This window comes from Lithobates pipiens, unplaced genomic scaffold (genome assembly GCF_037356315.1).
Source record: "Lithobates pipiens isolate NorthernLeopardFrog02 unplaced genomic scaffold, aLitPip1_a1.2 Scaffold_13, whole genome shotgun sequence".
NCBI classification, from domain to species: domain Eukaryota; kingdom Metazoa; phylum Chordata; class Amphibia; order Anura; family Ranidae; genus Lithobates; species Lithobates pipiens.
The window spans coordinates 295,514,701-295,541,165 of NW_027507718.1; the positions used below are offsets into that span (position 1 = coordinate 295,514,701).

General features: G+C 43.5%; 1 protein-coding gene across 1 annotated transcript in view; it reads right to left on the reverse strand.

The window, feature by feature from the left end:
- The window catches only part of PRSS12 (serine protease 12), a 272,750-nt gene that overhangs the window by 120,618 nt on the left and 125,667 nt on the right, over positions 1-26,465 (reverse strand). The window contains exon 8 of the mRNA XM_077476813.1: positions 1,319-1,460. Within this exon, the coding sequence (XP_077332939.1) occupies positions 1,319-1,460 (142 nt within the window). The remainder of the gene's footprint in view (positions 1-1,318; positions 1,461-26,465) is intronic.

A 26,465-nucleotide genomic window follows, 5' to 3' on the forward strand; every position in this document is an offset into this window, starting at 1 on the left:
TTTTACTTCTAAACTTTCACAACTAACATGCTTACATTATACATATTCTGTGATTATTTAGATGTAGTCAAGGCTTTACTAGCAGTTAATAGGCCACATAACCCATGTAATTCATATGTGTCAATAATTAAAAGGTTGATTTGGCATAGCAAACCGGCATTTAATTCCCATTACACTGGTTTAAATTAGCAATGAGAAAATGCCAGAGGGGGTGAAATAAATCTACTTGATGACAAGTGAGAAAATGGTCAATAGAGGTAAACCACCTAGCAGTGTCTTATATTCTGAAGGATTCAAGTGGCAACACTTTCGCACTCAATTTCCCAGGTCTGTGCATTTGCAAGGCCCATCACAAGGGGCTTTGCTTTACTGATTACATTTAAATGACACGCTAAGCATAATGCCCCTAATACATGGGAACAGTCAAAGATAGGCAGAATTGCTCCCCATTTCAAAGATTTGGGGAAAAGAGTTGGGAGATATGGCAGTGTTATTTCCTAACTGGAGTCCCCAAGAGATGACTCCATCCACCAGATCAACATATGACAAAAATTTCACTTTAGTGGACAGACCCTTTAAGTTTGAGAAGCCCAATTGAACTTTCAGCTTCAATTTGCTAAATGCATTCTAGGTGTGTCAAAACAAAATTTGTGCAAAATCTTACAACGTGTTTTGTTTAAAAATCTGCCACAGCCTGAGTGGAAGATCCTGTGTCCTGCCAGCAAGTTGCAAAGTGGAACACTTGGTCCTTTTTGGGAAGCAGTGGTCTAACACATGTCCTGCTGTGTCACAGCCAGAATTCTCCAATCACTTGGGAGAATGAGATTTGCCATTTGTAGAGCTATATGTCTATCTCAGCAGGGGTTGTGTTGGAGTTCTCCAGACAGAACAATGCCCCCACATATAGAGCGATGGTCCCTCTCTGCAGCTGATGGCAGGGGTCATACTTTTCTACTCAGGCTATTCTTTAGAAAGAAAACAAACTACAAGGACAATAAACACCCTTTTGACTTGATGCACCTGGAATGATCAACTGGGCTTTAATTATTTCATGTTTATAAAGTCAGTATTTTGTAATTATTAACATTTTGACCATGCATGTATTTTTCAGTAAAGAAGGTCATATGTACACATACAAGGACTGTTATGTAAGTATAGAAATGTGTGATTTACTACTGCTGTATAATGAATTTTCACATGCATTACTAATTCATATTTATTAATGTCTCTTTTCTAAAGAACTGAAAGCCCTCCAGCAGTGCCCTGGAAATATATTGCTTGTCAAGGAAGTACTGTACACTAATAGCATCAGACTTACTTGTAGCCAAGCTGCCGACACACAACAGACGCATCTTTATCGGTCCATCCATCATCACAGATTGTCCCCCACTGGCCATTGAGATAAATCTCCACACGCCCCTCTTTCTTTGTTTCACCATCCATCAACCTCAGAGGAGGACCTGGAACAACGGCAGCAGTGAGATAAAGACAAAGGGACACAGAGCAAAGACCTCATTTACAGAGGACAAATGTGTGAGGTCATATCAAAATTACACAGCTCTCTAAAGATGCTTTAAACAGAATAACATATTGTAGTTAAAAAATATTTGTTTAATATGATACATGTTGATACATGTTGTTCTAGATACCTGGCTGATATTTTCACAGGTTTATTTGTTTCATCTGTTCATGCTGTTTAACTACTGTGTGTATATATATATATATATATATATATATATATATATATATATTATACAGATGTTGAGGGTGGAGTGCACACGTTCCAACGTAGCTGTGCTAAGCAATCAGGCCCTTCTTTCCACGGGCCATATATAGAAAAACTTACAAATGGGATTGCTGCACTTAAAAATTTATTTGAAAAATACATCAATTCAGTGTCAAAGGCATGATGGTTTTGTGCTGCACATATAGCGCCCTTCTTCAAAACAAGACACATACAACAATGGTGATCTTTACAAGCATATATATATATATATATATATATATATATATATATATATATATATATACACACAATGCCAATGAGGCTAATTAACAAATGGAAAAACGCATGTAGACATATGTAGAATCATGGATCATCTGGTGCTGCCGCTTTTCTCATTACATTCGATATGCACTAAAGAAGAACAAACACATATCATGAACAGTGATGTAAGTAACTGTGTTAAAATAAACTGAGTTACTTAACGCAGTTACTTTAGAGGGTAACGAGTAATCTAACTGATTACTCTTCCCCTCATGGTAACTCAGTTCCCATTACTTGGGCAGAGTTACCTCAATTACATCTACCGCATGGGAGGCCTGCCGTGGCCGCATTGCCTGGCTGTTCGTTCCGCCGCGGGGAGGGGGGCTTTCGCCCGCTGAGCTGAGAAGAGGCTGAGACTCAGAGAGACCTTCTGGACCGCCCCATCCCGCCCCGCCTATCCAGAGAGAGAGAATGTAGGGAGGCGGGGCGAACACTGAAAAATGAAGTCAGCTGACACCAATCGAGTGAAGGGGAGGGTGTCTCTCTCTCTCCCCATGAGGAAAGACATCCCTGGAGGCATTCAAGTAAGTAACTGTCTGACGATTCGAATTGCAGTGCAATCGATCCATCCCAAGTCCTCCACCATCTCTGCTTCTTACTGATCCCATCCCTACCCACCCACCATCACTTCTACAACAGAGGTGATGGGGGAATACGGTAGGGATGAGATCAGTGGTGGTGGGGGATGAGATCAGTAAGAGGTAGAGGTGGTGGTGGGAGAGGATGGCACCACCACCGCTGACACCCCCCAAGTACCACCGCTGCCTGCCAACCCCCAAGTACACCACCGCTGCCACCCCCCAAGTACCACCGCTGCCACCCCTCCAAGTACCATACACCACCACCACTGCCACCCCCCCAAGTACACCACCACCACTGCCACCCCCCCAAGTACCACCGCTACCACCCCCTCAAGTACCACCGCTGCCACCCCTGTCACAATTACTTTGCTGAGTAACTAATTACTTTTCCAATGTAGTAACCAAATTATTAACGCAATTACTTTTTGGGAGAAGTAATTTGTAACTTAACTAATTACTTTTTTAAAGTAAGATGACCAACACTGATCATGAATGTATGTACAATATATGACCAACTGTATGCAAAATAATGATGATTATTATAATTATTTTAAAAGCCTAAATCAGAAAAAAGGGGTAAAAAAGAAAAAAGGCAAACAAAAAATAAATAAATCAAGTAAATAAGTATAAATCAGAATCTGAATTGAATCCATTGGGCAATAATGTATTAATTTAAGGGTTAATTCTCTATTTCCTCCACGTCTGTTCCTAGATATACCGTCTATAAACTGAGAAACAGTGTGTCCCAGTGTGTGCTGCCTTTTCATTAATTTGTTTAATGAGCTGTACCTAAGTGGCAGGTTCCAAAACACCATTTTTTTTTTTTATTGGAAGGCCATTCTGGCTCTCTACCAGCATGTGGAAGGAAATGTTTTGGCAATGTTTTGGCCTCACTGGACAGGGTGGTCAGCAGTAAGGTTCATATTACCGCTGACTCATGGTCCAGCAGCAGGCATGGGCAGGAACGTTACCTTTCCTTCATGGCGCACTGGATAACTCTGCTGGCAGCTGGGAAGGATGCAGGACAGGGTTCAGTGTTGTTGGAGCTTGGTCCACCACCACACCTCCAAAATACTAGTGGTAATTCTGCCACAGCTCTCTCCCCCCCCCCCTCTTCTTCTTCTTCCTCTATGGCCTCTTCTGTAGATTTGTCCTCTGAACCAGTGGTGCTCCATAGGCATTCAAGGGGCTACACAAGTAGTCAGGCTAAAGGATGCCATGCAGTGCTTGAGTTGGTCTGTCTAGGGGACAGGAGCCACACTGGGCCATAGATTCTGTCATCTCGGCAGGGGCAGGCTCAGAGGTAGTTGACGCCACGCCAGCTTCAGCCAGGAATGGTTGTCTGCGACAATGGCACCAACATTCTCTCCACCTTCCGTCAGGGACACTTGACGCATGTTCCATGTTTGGCACATGTTCCGAATTTGGTGATGCAGCGGTTCTTGAGCAGGTACCCAGGCTTACAGGATCCCCTGAGGCAGGGCAGAAAAGTCTGTAGTCATTTCTGTCTTTACCTTTAGAAATGTAATTTACTGTGGCACTATTATAAACATGGGAAAGATGTGCTACTTTACATGCATACTAAGGACACCCCTCAAGCACAGAATATTTCACGTTTATTGTTTAAATTTAACCACTTACGCCCCGGACCATTTGGCTGGCCAAAGACCAGAGCACTTTTTGCGATTCGGCACTGCGTCCCTTTAACTGACAATTGTGCGGCCCTGCGACGTAGCTCCCAAACAAAATTGATGTCCTTTTTTTCCACACAAATAGAGCTTTCTTTTGGTGGTATTTGATTACCTCTGCAGTTTTTCCTTTTTTGCGATATAAACAAAAAAATTATGACAATTATGAAAAAAACACATTATTTTTTACTTTTTGCTATAATAAATATCCCCCAAAAACATATAAAAAAACGTTTATTCTTCTACATATTTTTGGTAATAAAAATTGCAATAAGCGTTTATTGATTGGTTTGCGCAAAAGATATAGTCTACAAAATAGAGGATAGTTTATGGCATTTTTATTGATTTTTTTTTTTACTAGTAATGGCGGCGATCAAATATTTTTATAGTGACTGTGACATTATAGCGGACAGTTTCGACACTTTTGGCGTGATTTTAGGACCATTCACATTTATGCAGCGATCAGTGCAATTAAAAATGCATTGATTACTGTGTAAATGTGACTGCCGGTGAAGGGGTTAACCACTAGGTGGCACTGTACGGGTTAAGTGTGTCCTAGGGAGTGATTCTAACTGTGGGGGGGGTGTGGCTGTGTGTGACATGTCACTGATTACCGCTCCCAATTACAGGGAGCTGTGATCAGTGACAGTGTCATCAGGCAGAACGGGGAGATGCTTGTTTACTTTAGCATCTCCCCGTTCTTCCTCATCGTGAGACGATTGCGGGTATCCCCATGGACATCCGTGGGACCTGTGATCACGATCACAGTGCTCCCAGCGGGAGGGCGCATGCGCCTGCAAGCCTTCTCTTAAAGGGCCATGTACAGGTACGTTAATCTGCCTGTACGTGCCCTTCTGCTGCAGTATATCTGAGTGAGGCAGTCGGGAAGTGGTTAAGCATTATTAAAATCACTGCTCCCAAAAAAACTGATGTTTTGTAAAACTTTTTTTGCATTGATACATGTCCTCTGGGGCAGGACCCGGGTCCCCAAACACTTTTTATGGAAATAACTTGCATATAAGCCTTTAAAATTAGCACGTTCACTTTTCGCGTCCCACAGATTTTAACGGTGTTTGCGCAAATTTTTTGCCTGTTCGCATGTTCTGCTGCGAGCCGAACTGGGGGGTGTTCAGCTCATCCCTAGTTGTAAACTTTATGTGGATGGGAAAAGGATTTTATCATACTGTTGCATTGAATGCAACAGAAACAGGGAACAGAGCCAAAATTGTGTGGTCCCAGAAAGGTGGTAAGAGGTGAGGGAGGACAATATTGATGAGATTTGACCAATCTGTCACATATTGTCTGACCTCAATGGTAAGGAGGTAAAGGAGATAACGGGAATTCCTGTATTGACAGGCGGTCCATTTACATCTGATTTCCTCATGGAGGACAGCAGGGATGTGGCCGTGTCTGCTCTGCATAGAGATGCGAACACGGACCTGTCATCCGCCTGCTCAGCAGGGATCTGTGAATCGATTCCCCACTGAGCAAGTGGAATCGGCTACACGGAGGCGCCGTGTGAAAGGAGCCTAAAGAACAGCTGCACTTTTATTTTAAAAAAAACAGTCTTGTTAGGAGCAAAGCACACTTAGAAATTCAGCACTAAATCAGCAATAAAAAGTTTTACCTTTTTTCCACAAAAATTTAAATTTTGTCATGGTCTGCCTATCGTAAACAAATCTATCATTAGAATTTTTATTTTACAGTTATGTCCTGCAGTCTGTCGTAGTACCAGAGCCTGGGGACATATATGTCATCTACCGCTGCTCCTGATCTCATGGACTCCTGGAGCTTCTTGCGCTCCCTATTATATGTACTCCTCAGGCCACCAATTTTGGCCTTCAAAGAGGTGATGTCTGCTCTGGGATACACCGGCTTCACCAATTCCAACAGTTGCTCCAGCGCTGCCTTCCTCTTTAGCTTGTTGGAGTATTCTCTGTTTTTGACTTGCCAGGGACATTGCAGCTCCCTGTACCTGTCTATAAAGTTTGGCAGGAAGTCCGGGTCAGTAAATTTATCTATTTTCTCTAGACACAACGCAAGACAAACCCTAATGTCAGGCTAAACTCTCCTAATCTTGTCCCAATATAGGCCTCAATCTATAAGCAGTATAGGCCACTAACCACTGATGCCCCAAGTTAAAATAGTACCTTTGTTTACACAATCGGCATTTACTCTACTCCGCCCTCCTCTCACAGATCATAGGTACGATGCACGCGTGTTATGCTTTATACACACTGGGCATGTGTGAAACTCCGCCCCTGACCTTCTTTCTAGTGTATTCCCCGTCCCTCCTCTTTCGGTGCAGTGGGACAGCACATGGCAGAGACACAGCAGGTGCATGCAGAGATCAAGGAAAGCCTGGAGCAAGGCAGTTCCCGATCCAGGAGGAGATATAAGACCTCAAATATGTCCTTTGTAGAGATGGTGGGCATCTTGAAGAGGGCAAACTATGATGGGAAGTATGGACCTTACCCAAACCCAAATGTGAGAAAGGCCAAGATCATGACTAATAGGGATGAGCTTCGTGTTCGAGTCGAACGTACGTTCGACTCGAACATTGGCTGTTCGGGCGTTCGGCGAAATCCGAACTCTTGGTCCGTTCGCGTCAAAATTCGTATGGCGCGCGCGGACCACAATGCACTGCGATGGCGCAGTGCATTGCTGGCTCATGATTGGCCAAGCATGCACTGTGACCCCGCATGCTTGGCCAATCGCAGCGCCAGCAGCGAGGAGAGCCATGATTGGCCACAGGCATCCTGCCTGTGGCCAATCATAGCTCAGGCTGTGTAGTGCACGCCCCACACTATATAAGGCCGCCTTTGAGGCGGCCTCGTGTAGTGTGTTGGAATCTGAAGCAGTGGGTGTTCTGTGTACCTTCAACACAGTTACACACCAATCGTTTTTGGCTGATTTCCTATCTTGCTCTTGTGTAGTGGTTATTGTCTGTGCCCTGACCGCAGTATACACCACTACACTATATTCACCTCACCTATATAGCTAGCTAGTGATCTATCTTTAACCACTTAACAACCGCCCATTGCCGATTAACGGCTTCAGGGCGGTTGTTTAACTCTGAGAGGCCGTTAATTAACGGCCTCCCAGAATTCTGCTCTCGTGCACCCCCTGGGGCGCGCACTCGAGAGCATCCGTGACCGCCGGGTCCATAGGACCCGGCGCATCACGGTAAACGGCCGCTCGTCGCGGCCGTTTACCACGTGATCGCTCCGTCAAATGACGGAGTGATCACTTGTAAACAAACCGGCGTCATGTTATGACGCCGGTTCCTCCCTCCCCTCTCTGTACCGATCGGTACAGCGGAGGGGAAAGAGATCGGTGTCAGCAGCGATGTGGGCTGCATCTGCAGTGCCCACATCGCTGCTCACCGAATTTAACCCCTCAATTCCCTGCCAATACTCTGCAATACCAGTGCATACTCTGCAGTACCCTGCCATTACTCTGCAGTACCCCCCATTACTCTGCAGTACCCTGCCTTTACTCTGCAGTACCCCCCATTACTCTGCAGTAACCCCCATTACTCTGCAGTACCCTGCCATTACTCTGCAGTACCCCCCAATACTCTGCAGTACCCGCCATTACTCTGCAGTACCCCGCCATTACTCTGCAGTGCAGTACCCTGCCATTACTCTGCAGTACCCCGCCATTACTCTGCAGTGCAGTACCCTGCCATTACTCTGCAGTACCCTGCCATTACTCTGCAGTACCCTGCCTTTACTATGCAGTACCCTGCCATTACTCTGTAGTACTCCCCAATACTCTGCAGTACCCTGCTATTACTCTGTAGTACCCCGCCAATACCCCGCCAATACTCTGCAATACCAGTGCATACTCTGCAGTACCCTGCCATTACTCTGCAGTACCCCCCATTACTCTGCAGTACCCTGCCTTTACTCTGCAGTACCCTGCCATTACTCTGTAGTACTCCCCAATACTCTGCAGTACCCTGCTATTACTCTGTAGTACCCCGCCAATACCCCGCCAATACTCTGCAATACCCTGCCATAAATTGCCATACCCAGCCATACTCGGAGATACCCAGCCATACTCGGTGATACCCTGAAATACCCAGCCATAGACGCCCCCCACCCCTCACCGCCCTCCGGTGCTTCTACCAACTCGCCAGTACGATCAAAGCCAGAATCTTTTTTTTATTTTTTATTTCAGGCTTCCCAGCCTAGAGGTGAGATGTGGGGTCATATTGACCCCCAGATTTCACTGTAAAGAGGACCTGTCACCCCATATTCCTATTACAAGGGATGTTTACATTCCTTGTAATAAGAATAAAAGTGATCAAAAATATATTTTTGGGGAAAAAAATTTCAAACTAAAATAAATAAAGTAAAATGAACAATAAAAAAAAAAAAAAAATGAAAGCGCCCATGTCCCCATGTGCTCGCATGCAGAAGCGAACGCATGCGTAAGCCCCGCCCACATATGAAAACGGTGTTCAAACCACACATGTGAGGTATTGCCGAGAACGTTAGAGCGAGAGCAATAATTCTAGTCCTAGACCTCCTCTGCAACTCAAAACATGTAACCAGTAAAAAAAAAATTATGAAGAAAAAATTACTAATCTGCAAAATTTTATAACAGAAACAAAGAAAAATTCATTTTTTCGCAGAATTTCCGGTCTTTTTTCTTTTATAGCACAAAATATAAAAAAACTGAGAGGTGATTAAATACCACCAAAAGAAAGCTCTATTTGTGTGAAAAAAAGGACAAACATTTCATATAGGTCCAGTGTTGCATGACTGAGTAATTGTCATTCAAAATGTGAGAGCACCAAAAGCTGAAAATTGGGCTGGTTATTAAGGGTGTTTAAGTGCCCAGTGGTCAAGTGGTTAATAATAGAGCTTGCAGTCAGTAGTGTTAGGAGATAGTGCGTGCTGTCTGCGTGCTCTGTACCCAGTACATACCGCTATAATATAGGGCAGGCCCCTACTTTCAAACATCCAACTTACAAACATCTCCTACTTGCAAACGGAAGGAGACAGCAGCAAGTGAGATGAAAAAAGATGGATGGCAAAACAAATTATACAGGGGTGATAACCCTTCCCTATGTTTTCCAAAAAGCTTAAAAATAGTTTTTTTGACTGGAGCTACACTTTAAAAATGTACCAGTTGAAAATTACAAACAGATTCAACTTAACACAACAAACCTACACAGTCCCTGTCTTGTTTGCACCGCTTGTATACTGCTGTTCTGAGTATATAGGGCCTGGGGGCCACACGCATTTCCTTTTTTTAATATGGGTACAGGGTTCCCCTTAATATGCGTACAAGACCCAAATAGGCTGGTAATGGGCAGGGAGGGCTACCCATGCCATTTTTCTCAATGATTTTCAACCATATTGCAGGAACCAGATATAACATTAAAACCGCAAGCAGTTTTAAATGGTGTTATTTCCGTTAAATGTCATTTTGTGCAGGGACTGTTCTAAACACGGAAAACACGTGGCATTTCACAGGCATACTACAGACACCCCCCAGGCACCATATTTAAAGTAATATTTCACTTTTTTTTTTTCACTTTAATCGTCATTAAAATCAGTGCTCCCGCCAAAACGGCCGTTTTTAAAACTTTTTTTTGCATTGACCCATGTCCCCTGAGGCAGGAGTCAGGTCCCCAAACCCTTTTCAGGACAGTATCTTGCATATTAGCCGTTAAAATTAGCACTTTCCATTTCGAACGTTCGAGTCCCATAGACTTCAATGGGGTTCTAACGTTCGTAACGAACGCGGGGGCCGTTCGCAAGTTCTGGTGCGAACCGAACCGGGGGGTGTTCGGCTCATCCCTAATGACTAAATGTCAAGAAGGACATTCTGATCACCCGGCTGTTCCCAGCTTACCCGCAGAATCCCCAGCAGAAGAGCCAACCAGTGCACACTGGTGCATGTTAACGCAGGTGGGCGCACACAGGTGCACTAGGGCGCATATGGGTTCACGCGGGTGCATGATAACGCTGTTGGGTGTGCGCGGGTGCGTGCTAACGCTGTCGGACGCACGTGGGTGCGTGCTAATGCTGATGGGCCCACATGTGTGCGCGAGGACACTAATGGGCGCACGCGGGTGTGCGGTAATGTTAATGTAAGCGCGCAAACGCACAAGAGTTTGATCGCATGCGCACAGGCACAGTATGACGGATCTTGGCGCCAAAGGGGCTATTTAAAGGGACCTGTCACCTTGCCTCCCTGCTGTTCGGTCTACAGCGTTCCTGAGAGACCCCCTTGCTATTACCTTGCTCGTTATCTGATACCTGTTACCCGGCTTGCCTCTGACTACTCTCTGTTTGCTGCCTGCCACCGACCTCGGCTTGTCTTGACTATTCTTCTGCCTGCTGCATTGGTACTGATCCTGCCCGCCTGTGTATGACCCGGCTTGACTACCACTACGCATTGCCTGCCTCCTTGGTACTGTTCCTGCCTACCAGTGTCCAACCCGGCCTGCTTGAAACTCCGCTAGTGTCCTGATCTATAGGACACCTTCCTCTCTGATCCGGTGTGGTTTTTCCTGCTGCTCCTGCTCACCGCTGGTCCCAGTTCTAGCCTGCATCTGGTTCCCCGTATGCTTCTTGGAGTCCGGACCAGCCCTTGCATCTGTAACCTGCCAGGCACTTGTGCCCCTTCTGTGCTCCTGAACATCTGTCTGCTCTACCAGGAGTTCTTGAGCCAGAGGAGTACAAGAAGCTGCTCTCTGCATCCGTGGGCTCAACCATCAGGTATGTGACATTAAAGTTGTGAGAAGTCTGCACAGGAATTTTGGGATACGACGATCCAAGGAGCAATTGAGGAAATGCTGGTCAGACCTGAAATTGAGGGAGCACGATCAGTACAGAAGGATCAGGAAAGCTTCTAAAAAGTAAGTATTTGTCGTGTGTTCCTATTATTATTATTACTTACGTGGTGCTCCATGTGCTTTTCTTTAGTGTTGTACAGTTGAAAATGGCAAGTTTCAGGTTTGTGTGAAAATTAATCGTTCGTCGTGAACATTGTTCATTCGCCCACTAATACAATGTTTTTTGCAGATGCAGGTTAAAGTGGGAGTTTCCGCCATTTTTTTTTTTAAAAGCCAGCAGCTACAAATACTGCAGCTGCTGACTTTTAAAATAAGGACACTTACAGTGGTGTGAAAAAGTGTTTGCCCCCTTCCTCATTTCCTGTTCCTTTGCATGTTTGTCACACTTAAGTGTTTCGGAACATCAAACCAATTTAAACAATAGTCAAGGACAACACAAGTAAACACAAAATGCAATTTGTAAATGAAGGTGTTTATTATTAAAGGTGAAAAAAAATCCAAACCATCATGGCCCTGTGTGAAAAAGTGATTGCCCCCTAAACCTAATAACTGGTTGGGCCACCCTTAGCAGCAACAACTGCAACCAAGCGTTTGCGATAACGTGCAATGAGGCTTTTACAGCGTCCTGGAGGAATTTTGGACCACTCATCTTTGCAGAATTGTCCTTATTCAGTTACATTAGAGGGTTTTCGAGCATGAACGGCCTTTTTAAGGTCATACCACAACATCTCAATAGGATTCAGGTCAGGACTTTGGCTAGGCTACTCCAAAGTCTTCATTTTGTTTCTCTTCAGCCATTCGGTGGTGGACTTGCTGGTGTGTTTAGGATCATTGTCCTGCTGCAGAACCCAAGTTCGTTTCAGCTTGAGTACACGAACAGATGGTCAGACATTCTCCTTCAGGATCTCTTGGTAGACAGCAGAATTCATAGTTCCTTTTATCACGGCAAGTCTTCCAGGTCCTGAAGCAGCAAAACAGCCCCAGACCATCACACTACCACCACCATATTTTACTGTTGGTATAATGTTCTTTTTATGAAATGCAGTGTTCCTTCTACGCCAGATATACTTGGACACACACCTTCCAAAGAGTTCCACTTCTGTCTCATCGGTCCACAGAATGTTGTCCCAAAAGTCTTGGGGATCATCAAGATGTGTTGTGGAGAAATTGAGACGAGCTTTGATGTTCTTTTTGCTCAGCAGTGGTTTTCTCCTTGGAACTCTGCCATGCAGGCCATTTTTGCCCAGTCTTTTCCTGATGGTGGAGGCATGAACGCTGACCTTAACTGAGGCAAGTGAGGCCTGCAGTTCCTTGGACGTTGTTGTGGGGTCTTTTGTGACCTCTTGGATGAGTCGTCGCTGCGCTCTTGGGGTAATTTTGGGCGGCCGGCCACTCCTGGGAAGGTTCACCACTGTTCCATGTCTTCGCCATTTGTGGATAATGGCTCTCACTGTGGTTCGCTGGATTCCCAAAGCTTTGGAAATGGCTTTATAACCCTTTCCAGACTGATAGATCTCAATTACTTTCTTTCTCAATTGTTCCTGAATTTCTTTGGGTCTCGGCATGATGTGTAGCTTTTAAGGATCTTCTGGTGGACCTTACTGTGTCAAGCAGCTCCTATTTAAGTGATGCCTTGATTGTGAACAGGTGTGGCAATAATCAGGCCTGGGTGTGGCTAGAGAAATTGAACTCAGGTGTGGACAACCACAGTTATAGTATGTTTTAACAAGGGGGGCAATCACTTTTTCACACAGGGCCATGATGGTTTGGATTTTTTTTCACCTTTAATAATAAACACCTTCATTTACAAATTGCATTTTGTGTTTACTTGTGTTGTCCTTGACTATTGTTTAAATTGGTTTGATGTTCCGAAACACTTAAGTGTGACAAACATGCAAAGGAACAGGAAATGAGGAAGGGGGCAAACACTTTTTCACACCACTGTACCTGCCCAGCGCGCCTGCGATGTTGGCACCCGAAGCCGATCTCTCGATCGTCTCTCGGGTGCTGCCGCCGCCATCTTGGCTATGGGAATCAGGAAGTGGAGCCTTGCGGCTTCATTTCCCGGTTCCCTACTGCGCATGCGCAAGTCGCGCTGCGCAATAAGGATGGTCCCCGCTGTCTCTGGGATCCGTGTGTTTCCCAGCAGACAGCGGGGGACCTGCAGAAAGGGGCGTAGATTCTGCGGAAAGGGGCGTAGATTCTGCAGAAATCTATGCCGGAAGTGGGTGCAGATACCTGTACTGTACAGGTACCTGCATCCCACTCCCCCCTGAAAGGTGCCAATTGTGGCGCCGGAGGGGGGGAGGGTTCCAATGAGCGGAAGCTCCACTTTAGGGTGGAGCTCCGCTTTAACTACATTTGTCCATGCCTATTTGTATTTAAAAAGTTTATTATATTGTTGTCTAGATGGGTTTGTAACTAGAATTAAACGCAAACTTGATTCAGTTTAAGGAGAGGACACTCAGCAGCAGAGAGTACACTTTACACATCTGGACGCAGGAGCACTAGTGTGGGACACCAGAACAAAATTTTTATGGTGTAAGTGCAAAGCCAAATTTTGAAGATCACCATAATGTGTCAACATGTGCTATCTGCCATCATGGAATATCAATGTACCCGTTTTGTGGGTGCAACCTCTTCCTCGCAACTAAAGTAAGTGAGGAGAAGGTGTTGCACCCCCGAAACACGTCCATTTATCCCCTATGATGGGAGCTGGCACATGTTGACACACAGGAGGTTTAGTTACGAAAGGCAAATCCACTTTGCAGTACAAGTGCACTGCAGTGCAAAGTGGATTTTCCTTTCATAATTAACCCCCAGTGTGTGTTTTGTGGCTTTTGAAAAATAGATGTAGGGAAAAGACACACATTTTAGGCATGGGATCATGAGTGAAATCCACATTTGAGCCCCAATTTGTGTGCATCTTCAAAATTTGGCTTTTACAGGGGTGAGATCTGATGAAGGCAAGATCAACACAATTTTGACATACTAAGTTCCTGAGTTGTGTATGTTATGTTCCTAAACATGCCTATTTAGCCACAAAAAAGGCTATATACTGTCACACATAATGTTATACACCAAAGATGTTGGTTTGTTAAAAAAACCTTTTATAACGCACATGTGAATGTGCTTGGAGTAAAATGTTTTATACTCAATAATGTGTGGCTTCTTCTTTCAATGCTCAATACCCGTTTTTGGAGTACGAGTTCAGTTTTTAACAATTTATTTAAAACAGGTTAGACATTCTCTGGCATATCAATTGCCCCCCTACTTGCCGTACTTCACAGGCGTTTTGGGGGGCAAGCCAGGGTGGCCAGCTTCAAGTGCCATCAGAGTTGTATCCGGTAAGCCAGCCTCAGTCCCAACTGAGGCCACATAGCTGGCATTTTTGCATAAATAACTGTGCAAAATGCAGCATGAAAGAATTATGTGATTGAGTTTATATTCCGCCATATTAATAGCAGTGAGGAATATGCGGAACTGGCTGGCCATTATTCCAAAGGCATTTTCCACCACTCCTCTGGCTCTGGCCAGCCAGTAATTAACCTCCCTGGCAGTATGATTATTTCAGATTTTAAGTGCTGAAAGTGGTACCATTATTTTGCATGAAAATTTGGCGTTTTATGTTGTAGTCCTGTAATTCTTAGGAATAACTCACTTAAATCTGTCCAAACCAGAGTCTAGCAGACATCCCGGGTATGATAAAGTTTGAAAAATGAAATCATAAATTATAATATAATAAATAACTATAAAAAATTATACCAAATAATAATATAACAATAAAAAAAATTATTCAATAATGTAATCAAATCAAAAACACTGAAATTTGCTCAGTTGCAGAATTGTCACTGTCATTACTTTTCAGTATTTGATGACGGATCTCCCCACAAATCGATATCGCTCAATTCTGCGAGTGATTCCAATTTATTATCGCTGTTTTCTAGCTGGTCTAAAATAATTTCCCGCCACATTGTCTTCTGGAGGTGGCAAGCCCAAGCTGTCTTTCTGGAGCCATCTGTAAAACTCTGTCTGGGAGATGACTCCACTATCCGACATCTGGTAATTTTTCCCCACGTCCACATACAAAAACTCGTACATCACCAACAACACGGTAGTACTATACCCCTTATAATTATAATAGTATGACCCCGAGTTGGGGGGTGGGATGATGCGGACATGTTTCCAATCTATTGCCCCACCGCAGTTGGGGAAGTCCCACTGCTGGACAAACTGACAGGCCACAGTCTGCCATTCCTCTGGGTTTGATGGAAACTGTGGAGTCAAACAAGAAAAAATTCGATTTTTTGCACATAACATTGCAAGCAGATTAGACACAAACATTCTTGGCCAACATAAGTAGAACATTTATTTTAAGGCGTATTTAACCACTTGAGATCCGCGCTAAAGGATCTCCTTTTCCGGGACGACGTCAATAGACGTAGTCCCGTGTATGAGCGGCCTGCGCGCCCCCTGAGGGGCGCGCGCGGCGCGCTCTGTGATCGGCGAGTCCATGAGACTCGCCTGATCACCGATCCGTGCAAGGGGTCGATCCCGACCCCCTTATCACGTGATCAGCTGTCAGCCAATGACAGCTGATCATGTGATGTAACGGAGCCGGTAATCGGCTAGTATTCCTCCTCGCGCTGACAGCGCGAGGAGAAAAAAAAAAGCCGATCACCGGCGGCCGTGATCGGGACATCAGTCCCGATCACGGCCAGCAATGCAAGCGACCACCTGCCCCCTGCCAGTGCCCACCTGCCCCCTGCAGTGCCATCCTGAATAAAAGTAAGTGCCTCCCGTCAGTGCCACCCAGCAGTGCCCATAGTGCCCACAGTGCCACCCACAGTGCCACCCACAGTGCCACCCAGCAGTGCCACCCACAGTGCCCACAATCTGCCTCAAAGGTGCTGCACCCCAGTGCCGCCCATCAGTGCCCAGCAGTGCCGCCCATCAGTGCCCAGCAGTGCCGCCCATCAGTGCCCAGCAGTGCCACCTATCAGAGCCACCTATCAGTGCCACCTATCAGTGCCCATCAGTCCCATCTATCAGTGGTACCTATCAGTGCCCATGCGTGCCACCCATCCGTGCCACTTATCCGTGCCACCCATCCGTGCCATCTTATCTGTGCCCATCTTTGCCCATCAGTGCCGCCTTATCTGTGCCCATCGGTGCCGCCTTATCTGTGCCTATTAGTGCCGCCTTAACTATGCCTATCAGTGCCCACCAGTGCAGCCTATCAGTGCCCACCAATGCAGCCTATCAGTGCCCACCAATGCAGCCCATCAGTGCCCACCAATGCAGCCCATCAGTGCCCACCAATGCAGCCTATCAGTGCCGCCTAATCAGCGCACTTCAATGAAGGAGAAAAATGACCCGTTTGCAAAATTTTATAACAAACTATTAAAACATGATTTTTTTTTTTTGCATCTTTTTTTGTTTGTTTAGCAAAAAATAAAACTCCGAGCTGTAACTAAATACCACCAAAAGAAAGCTCTATTTGTGGGAAAAAAATGATAAAAATTTCATTTGGGTACAGTGTTGTATGACCGCGCAATTGTCATTCAAAGTGCATCAGCGCTGAAAGCTGAAAATTGGTCTGGGACTGAGGGGGGTTTAAGTGCCCAGTAAGCAAGTGGTTAAAGACAAAAGTATAAAGTCCACTTATCAGATGTTTTGGACAGGTAACTATCTCCTCTTCATTGAGCTCTTAATGCATAAATAATGTGTATTACTTTGGCCAGCCACTCCTTACTTACACTAATGGCAGTCTGCTGGACAGGTAAGAAGTGCCATAATACAAAAATATGAATACACACTGTCCGAATTGACGCACATTTTTACATTCTGCAATTACCTATCAAGATAATAGGAGAACAAATCTTTAAACAGTACCATTTGAAAGTATTCAGGCAGGCGCTTGCACTACATGCTTTGGTGAATTCATCCATAAATCTGACCACAAAAGAGGTAGGTATAGTGTGTATGGGTTTGGCAAAGTCAGCAGATAGAGTATTGGTATCAGTTGACTTAGCGGTTGGGGGGGAGGAAGGGTTCCAAATGAGTTTGGGCCCACAAAAAAAGCCTCTTGCATTCTGCCTAAATTTAAGGACAGCAATAACATTTAGACACATTTTAGGGTAAGCACTACAATGGAGCTGACCAAATACATTGTTAAGTGACTAGGCTAGGTGGGTATGGGCTCAGGATAGCATGCTGGGAAGGTTAGTGAAGGCAAATATGCATGAAGGACACAAAAGGAGCATTAAACGCTTACAGCATGCATGTGGACAAAGAGAACATTCACAGCATATTACAATCACGGTAATTATGGAATGATGAAATAAAAACAATACATTAGCAAGCATTAAATACATAGAATGTGATGTTAAAGGATAAAACTTACCTTAATATAGTCCTTCTGCAGGACCTGAATAATGGCAGAACAGGTCTCTGGAATAGTGATTCCCAGAGTCTGGGGGGAGATTCCAGTCGTGAACTTAATATCCTGGAGACTTCTCCCCATCCCCAAGTACCACAAGGTGGCGACGAGGCTCTGCTCAGGAGTGATGGCTTGCCACATGCAGGCGCCCTGCTTCGTAATATAAGGGGTCAGCAAAGCCAACATACGGTGAAAAACGGGGTCCGTCATCCTGAGATAATTCCTGAAATCATCAGGATTATTCTCCTGGATCTCCTGCAGAAAAGGCATGTGCGAGAATTGGTCACGCTGGAGCAACCAATTCTTCGTCCATGAACGCCTCCTCGCCCTGTTCATGGACTGGCCTTGGGTCAAAGCAAGAACAACACCAAGCCCAAGCACAGCACAAACTCTAGGATGAGTACGTATCCGCAACATGACTTGAAAATGGTCGGCTGGTCAGAACGAACTAACAGAACACACTGAAAATCAGAAAGAATCTGAGAAGAACGAGCTGAAAATCAGAAACGAGTGGACAAGAACGCACTGAAAAATGGAAGTGAACTATAAATAGAAAGCACTGGAAGACAGAAACTAACTGACAACACACACTGAAGAACCCACAAGCACAAACTGAAAAGCAGAAACAAACTGAAAAGCACGAGGCTGAAAAGCGCGAATCGTCTCTAACCAAACTTCTACTAACATGAGATAAACACGAGATGAGCAGAAGGAGCCCAAAGGGTGCTGCGCTGGCTATTGAACTTTCTTTTTATAGTCCCGTCGTATGTGTTTAATGTCACCGTGTTCTTGATGTTGGGAATTTCTGACAACATTTGTGTGACAGTGTGTATGCAAGACAAGTTTGAGCCAACATCCTTCGGAAAAAATTCTATGGTTTTGTTGTTAGAAAGTCCGATCATGTGCTTAAGTGTTTTCTAACCCGAGTAAGAGTACCAACCTGCCCCATCTACAACAGCCTGAAGGTGATCGTTGATTCATAGCAGCAGCTTTTCTCAGCTGTGAACACATTCCAGAGGCAAGCAGTGGGAAGAGGAATGCAGAGGTTAAGAGGTTTCCCCTCTCGCTGCTTTCCTCTTGCCACTTAAAAACACAGGACAAAGTAATGCATGTACTTTGTCCTATAGGGGGCAGAACTGTAAAATAAAAATTATAATGCCAGATCTTCTTTAGCTAAAATCAACAAAAATAATATGCGCTTACATTACCACTCCTCAATACAATAATGCATTCTAAAGCCAAGGTTCCATTGTCATTTAATGATTTATTGTGTAAAGCATTGTCCCCAGGTCAAAAAGTGATGGAAAATCCAACATTTTATGGCTCTCACAGGAATAGAAAAAGTATATATTTTTTTTAAAGAGGTTACTTCAAGAATACATGTTTGCTTTACTTCCTATTGTGTTTCTGGGACTGGAAGTGAGAAAAATCTCCCAAACTCTAAACACAGACAGTAAAAAAAATTATATTTTGTGATTTAATCTTCCCCTCTCTATCCAGGGATAAGCACGGTCTAAACAAGATATTTAATTTATGAGTGGACAGTGATGGGAAGCATGCCTTACTGACATCTTATATATTTTAAGGATTCCAAAAGCAAAACTCCCTTCACAAAGAATTCCATTTATCCCACTGAGGTAGTGAAAGATAGTGGAAAATTCACAGTAACTAAAAATAAATAAGAAATATCTAACTGAGGGAGAGCATCTTTCTTATAATGGCTCCAAGAGGTGGAAACCTAAGTGTAAAGATGTTCAACTTGAATGCCAAAGAATATAAAAATCGTATCAGGGGAGTCAATAAGCCAGAATCTTACATCTGAAGTAATTTATTAATTACTAGGCCATTAATTACTAAATGGTATAGTAAGTAAAATGCTCAATTACTTTAAATGACTTGGTTATTTTGGAAAATGTGTTTCGACATACGTATGGAAAATGTTTCGGAACTAATTTTACACAGATTACTATTTCTGTATAAGCAACATATGTTTATCAAAAACTGTTAATCAACATATGCCTATCATTCTCCCTGTTTTCAATGTATATAGGGCTATCTAAAATTAACAAGAATGTAAATATTTACATGTACACAATGATATATAGACTATATAGCTAAGTGTTTGTGGACACATGACCAATACACCTTTATTACATTTTTAAAAGTATGTGAACACACCTCCAAATGATTAAGGACGTCAATTTTGTTTGGGTACAGCATCACATGACCGCACAATTGTCAGTTAAAGCGACGCAGGACCGTATCGAAAAATATTGGCCAGGAATAAATTCTTCCGAGGTTGAATTGGTTAACCACTTGGGATCCGCGCTATTGCAAAATGACGGCAATAGCGCGGACCCACATTTTCGGGACTACGTCTATTGACGTAGTCCCGGTTACGAGCGGCCTGCGCGCCCCCTGAGGGGCGCGCGCGGCGCGCTCTGTGATCGGCGAGTCCGTGAGACTCGCCTGATCACCGATCCGTGTAAGGGGTCGATCCCGACCCCTTATCACGTGATCAGCTGTCAGCCAATGACAGCTGATCATGTGATAAAACGGAGCCGGTAATCGGCTAGTATTCCTCCTCGCGCTGACAGCGCGAGGAGAAAAAAAAAAAGCCGATCGCCGGCGGCCGTGTTCGGGACATCAGTCCCGATCACGGCCAGCAATTTAAAAGGACACCTGCCCCCTGCCAGTGCCCACCTGCCACCCGCAGTGCCATCCTGAAATAAAGTAAGTGCCCCCCTGTCAGTGCCACCCAGCAGTGCCCATAGTGCCCACAGTGCCACCCAGCAGTGCCCACAGTGCCACCCAGCAGTGCCCACAGTGCCACCCAGCAGTGCCACCCACAGTGCCACCCAAAATCTGCCTCAGGTGCTGCACCCCAGTGCCGCCCATCAGTGCCCAGCAGTGCCGCCCATCAGTGCCCAGCAGTGCCGCCCATCAGTGCCCAGCAGTGCCACCTATCAGAGCCACCTATCAGTGCCACCTATCAGTGCCCATCAGTCCCATCTATCTGTGGTACCTATCAGTGCCCATCCGTGCCACCCATCCGTGCCACTTATCCGTGCCACCCATCCGTGCCATCTTATCTGTGCCCATCTTTGCCCATCAGTGCCGCCTTATCTGTGCCCATCGGTGCCGCCTTATCTGTGCCTATTAGTGCCGCCTTAACTATGCCTATCAGTGCCCACCAGTGCAGCCTATCAGTGCCCACCAATGCAGCCCATCAGTGCCCACCAATGCAGCCCATCAGTGCCCACCAATGCAGCCTATCAGTGCCGCCTAATCAGCGCACTTCAATGAAGGAGAAAAATGACCCGTTTGCAAAATTTTATAACAAACTATTAAAACATGATTTTTTTTTTTTTTTTTTTGCATCTTTTTTTGTTTGTTTAGCAAAAAATAAAACTCCGAGCTGTAACTAAATACCACCAAAAGAAAGCTCTATTTGTGGGAAAAAAATTATAAAAAATTCATTTGGGTACAGTGTTGTATGACCGCGTAATTGTCACTCAAAGTGCATCAGCGCTGAAAGCTGAAAATTGGTCTGGGACTGAGGGGGGTTTAAGTGCCCAGTAAGCAAGTGGTTAATGATACAGTGGTGTTTGGTGCACTTTAACTTTAACAAACTATACTCCACTGACACACTACAATATACTGCAGCTAAACTGCACTGATGCACTGCACCATACTGTGGTAAATGTGCATTAGCGCACTGCAATATACTGCGTTAAATGTGCAGTAAGGCACTCAAATATACTGCGTTGAATGTACAGTAATGTACTGATATATACTGCATTAAACATGCAGTAACGCACTGAAATATAGTGCATTGAATGCATAGTAATGCACTCAAATATACTGCATTAAACATGCAGGAATGCACCGATATATACTGTGTTAAATGTGCAGTAACGCACTGAAATATGCTGCATTAAACGTGCAGTAACACACTCAATTGTACTGCATTATACGTGTAGTAATGTATGGATATACAGTATACTGCTTTAAATGTACATTAGCGCACTGATATATAATGCGTTAAACATACAGTAACGCACTGATATATACTGTGATAAACACAGGCCAAACAAACGGTCCAACGCCCCGATAATTCAGATGTTCGTCGAACAGGTAAACAGTCAATGTTCGGCCCGACTCATGCTCGGGCTGAATCATTTGCCCAACTCTACATGCTAACAGTCTGCTTTCCTTGCTTACTGCAGCTTGGCATTGCATACTATTGCTGTGCCTGTGATTTACTAGGACTCCCAGATCTTTTTCCATCCTTGATTCCCCCAGAGGTTCTCCCCCTAGCTAGTAACTTGCATTCAATTTTTATTTATTTAGCCCCAAATGTACAGTATTACCTTCCATTTTTCAATGTTAAACCTCATTTGCCTTTTTTTATTGAGGTCTTCCTGTAAAGGTTCTAAATCCTGCTATGAAGTTATTACCCTGCTTAGCTTTGTATCATCAAGAAACACAGAGATTTAACAATTTATACCAACCTTAATATAATTTCTGAACAAATGAAACAAAATTGGTCCCAAGACAGAGCCTCGGGATACCCCACTTACAACTCCAGACAGTTCAGAAGACTGTTCAGAAGATATGCTATTTATCACCACCCTCTTCCTTTAATCAATTTTCAATCCTTGTGCATACACTATCATTTATGCCAACAGACCACAATTTGTAAATTAAGCATTTATGGGGAACTGTATCAAATGCCTTGACGAAATCTAAATACACCACGTTTACGGACAGGGGCGGACTGACCATTGGGCCACTCGGGCACTGTTCGAGGGCCCCGAGACAATAGGGGGCTCATCAGGGTTGCCAGCTTCAGTAAAACTAGGGACAGTATGTAAAAATCTGCGTTTTTTTTTACATGTCTCTGAAATGTCCCTTACCGACATTCTTTTAGGCTAAAAATCCCAAGATTATAGCTGCCCCACCTCTGTATACTGTGTGTACATGTATGTGTATACTGTGTGATTGTATACTGTGTGTGTGTATACTGTGTGGCCCCATAATCTCGGATTGCCTGGGGGCCCCATAATCTCCTATTGCCCGGGGGCCCTATGAGTTGTCAGTCCACCCCTGTTTACAGACCTTCCTCTATGCAGATCACAGCTTACTTCCTCACAGAATGTTAATATGCTCTTTTTGCTACTTCTAAAGTTCTGCTATTTAGGGATCTGCACAAAGCTGATGCCAGGTAAAAATATAGCACTTACACTACATTTAAAAAAAAATTAATAATGTATTAAAGAATGATTACAGAGCTGACTTAATTTGTGTCTACCATATGTGTCTGAAGTTTTGCTTCAATTATTTACAAAAATGCATTTACAATGTCTCATTATGTCTTTATTATTGTTATTATTATACTGGATTTTTTAATAGCACCAACAGTTTTCACCACACTTTACAATATGAGGGCAAACAGTACTATTACAATACAATTCAATACAGGAGAAATCAGAGGACCCTGCTTGTTATTTTGAGACTAGGTTAGTGATATAGCTGGGGAAGGAGTTGGGGGATGGTTTTGTAAGTTTTTGTTAGTATTTTGAATTTAATTAATTGGGTGAACAAAAGTCAGTGTAAGGATTGACAGAGAGGGTTAGCAAATACTAAATGGTTGGTAAGGTGGAAGAGTCTGGCAGCAGCATTCATAATGGACTGAAGGGGACACAGCCTAGATAAAGATAAGCCATTGAGTAGAGAGTTGTAGTAGTCAGGGTGAGAGATGACCAGGTAGGGAATTGGAAGCTTTGTGGTGCCATTGGTTAGGAAGGGGAGTCGTTTGGAAACACCCTGGCATGTGGGGACAGGTTGACAGTGGTGTCACTTTTATGTCTTTAATGTCTTAAAATGAATGTCACAGATCAATGTGTTTGAGTATTATATCCTGGGGAGTATAAAATAAACAAAGAACACATATAATGTTTACTGGAATACTGTATATGTGGCTCAATATTTAAGGTTAAATGTCAATTCATTTTGCTTTGCATGCAAAAGAAGCACTAACGGTCTACAAAATGTACAAAAGCAAGATACAAATACTATTATTTTTTTTGAAAGTCACTCTAACAGTAAGAATAGTGGGAAGAACTAAAACAAGAGACATTGCTGCTTTTGTATGACCCGGCATGATCCAACTTCAATTACAATTATCGGTTAAGTCAGCACAGATGGTTCATGTCTTTACAGACGGTTTGCATATTTTACTCTTACGAATATTTCAGGTTACACAGACGTTAGCCAGCTTTATTTATCAAAGTCACACTTAATTATTGCCCTTGTTAGTCCCCTGGAAAGGGAAATCATTCATACTATAGCCAGACCAGTGGTAATCTACAATCGAAGCAACAAGAACATCTGCAATTGCTATCTGCCTGTGGGATAAACTGGAATAGTATTTCATTTTAGGAAACCAGCTGCAAGGTTCTGCATGATATGAGTCCACATGAGGCCATCAAATCATCAGCAGCTGCTCTTGAAAGGGATCACACCTATTTTGTTATATTAGGATTTGCTAAATAATTCCAGGAAGGTAAAAAACACTTCTAATTCAAAAGATCAGCAATTTATTACCAATAAGTGTGAAGCCAATGTGCACTTATCTTTACTGTATGATAACATACATGCTGAGTTCACTGAATTCTAAAACAATATTTATGGAGCTATGTCTATCATTACGGTATAGGCAAGGTCCCATTTGGTGGCAGCTTGGGAGCTTTTTCTACATGACGTAATTGGAGGATACTATAAATCGTCAGTCAGGCAGAAAATTGGCAGTCAACAACACTCTTGGGTCTACTGCCTGAGTGTCAATCATTTCTAGACCAGCTGTAGTATTACCCTATGTTTCATTAATGGAACATCTTTTTGCTGAACCACTTATATTAGGGATATTAGAGATTTGGGATTCTGTGTTTTACTAGTAAGCTCATGACCTGTTCAACAAATATTAACATTCATGGGATTTCTATAACTTTTTCAACATTTCATGAATGAGCTTTCCATCAAAAAATGGATTTTAAACATATACTGCGCAGAATATTTTAACATAATTATATGAACATTACATTTCAAGCAAATTGCATTATGCATAAATTACTTTATAACTGTAACAAGTATGTAATTTTGACCTAAAGAGTTCCATACTTGTCTGCAGGACAGCAAATCAATGATTATTGAAACTGAAGGATCATAATTACACTCAAGCAACTAACATGTTTATAATAGACGTGGAACTGTATGCTGCCTTTGCTGAATTTTGAAACTGCAAGTTTGAAGACCTATTAAAGTGTTACCAAACCACAACAGTAAAAACAGTGTGTATGTGCAGTAAAGCATACTTGTTATACTCACTGTGGAACCTAAGGGGTTAATCCTTCACATTCGATAAAAGTGTTGCTTGATCCTGTCTTCTCTGATCTCCACTTCTTCCACTGTCCCCAATCCATGCCCTGATAAGAGCCTTTGGAGTCACTCTGCACATGCTCAGTTCGGTGTGTATTGCTAGAGAGTTTTTTTCTTGGGAGGGTGCATGTGATAAGCACAGGGCCAATCAGCACTATCCAGGCAGAGGGTCAGGGGTCCTGCTGCCTCATAGGACAGTCAGAGTAGAATGAAAACTCCCCCTACAAGCTTTAACCAGACACTGATAGAAGTCACAAGACTGATATATACTGCTGATGAGAAAAGGTATTTAGCCATTTATATTTACTAAAATAATTGCATTGTTTTGTGTACTGTGGGAGACCAGATATAATGAATGCAGGGTCCTGAGTTAAGTAACACTTTAATTCATAAAAAATATATTTATAATGAAACTTGACTTTTTTCAAACTTTATTCTGCCAGTATCTTGCTCCAAATCTTTGGCTTGGAAGGAAATTAGACAAGAACAAGAACAGCATTTCCTACATTATATAAAAAAAAATCAACCTTAAAGTGTTGCTAAACCCAGGAGTCTGCATTCACTATATCTGGCTTCCCACAGTACACAGAACATGGAAATGCAATAGTTTTAGTAAATATAAACTGCTAAATACCTTTTCACATCAGCAGTATATAGTAGTATTGTGACTTCTATCAGTGTCCAGCAGAGCACTGGTTAAAGCATGTAGGTGGAGTTTTCATTCTACCCTGATTGTCCTATGAAGCTGCAGGACCCCTGATCCTCTGTCTGGATAGTGCTGATTGGCCCCGTGCAGATCACATGCACTCTCCCAAGAGGAAAAAAAAGATCTAGCAATACACACCAAACTGAGCATGTGCAGAGTGCCTCCAATGTTCTGTTCTATCAGGAGGTGGTTTGGGGACTGTGGAAGAAGGGAAGGAACAGAAAAGACAGGGAAAAAACAGCCTTTTTACGCAATGCATAGGATTAACCCTTTAGGTTTCACAGTGAGTGTAGCAAGCATACTTTACTGCATACAGTATGCCGACTGATTAAACAGTTGTTGGTTTAGAAAAATTAGAAAAATGGAGGTATAAAAAAAAAGTATAAAAATGTACAATAGGAGCCAGAACATTATCTTCCAAATGGAATTGTTCTAGGAGTCCCAAGAGACCAACGAGAAAAAATGGGGATGGTAAGCACATGGATCACGTTGCTTTTTATCTTGCCCCAGCAAATTAGCTTTAGAGGGAATGGGGTTGCTATTTCTATCCATCCCCTTTTTCTCTCATTGGTCATTGGTCTATTGGGACTCCTAGAACAATTCCATCTGGAAGATAGAGTTCTGGCACCCCTTGTACATTTTTATACCCAGTTAGTAAGTACTACGATCACCATACAGTACCTAGCATAATCCCAATTGGGAGCACTGTCAGCTTTTTATCTAATATCTGTCTGCAACCAGTAC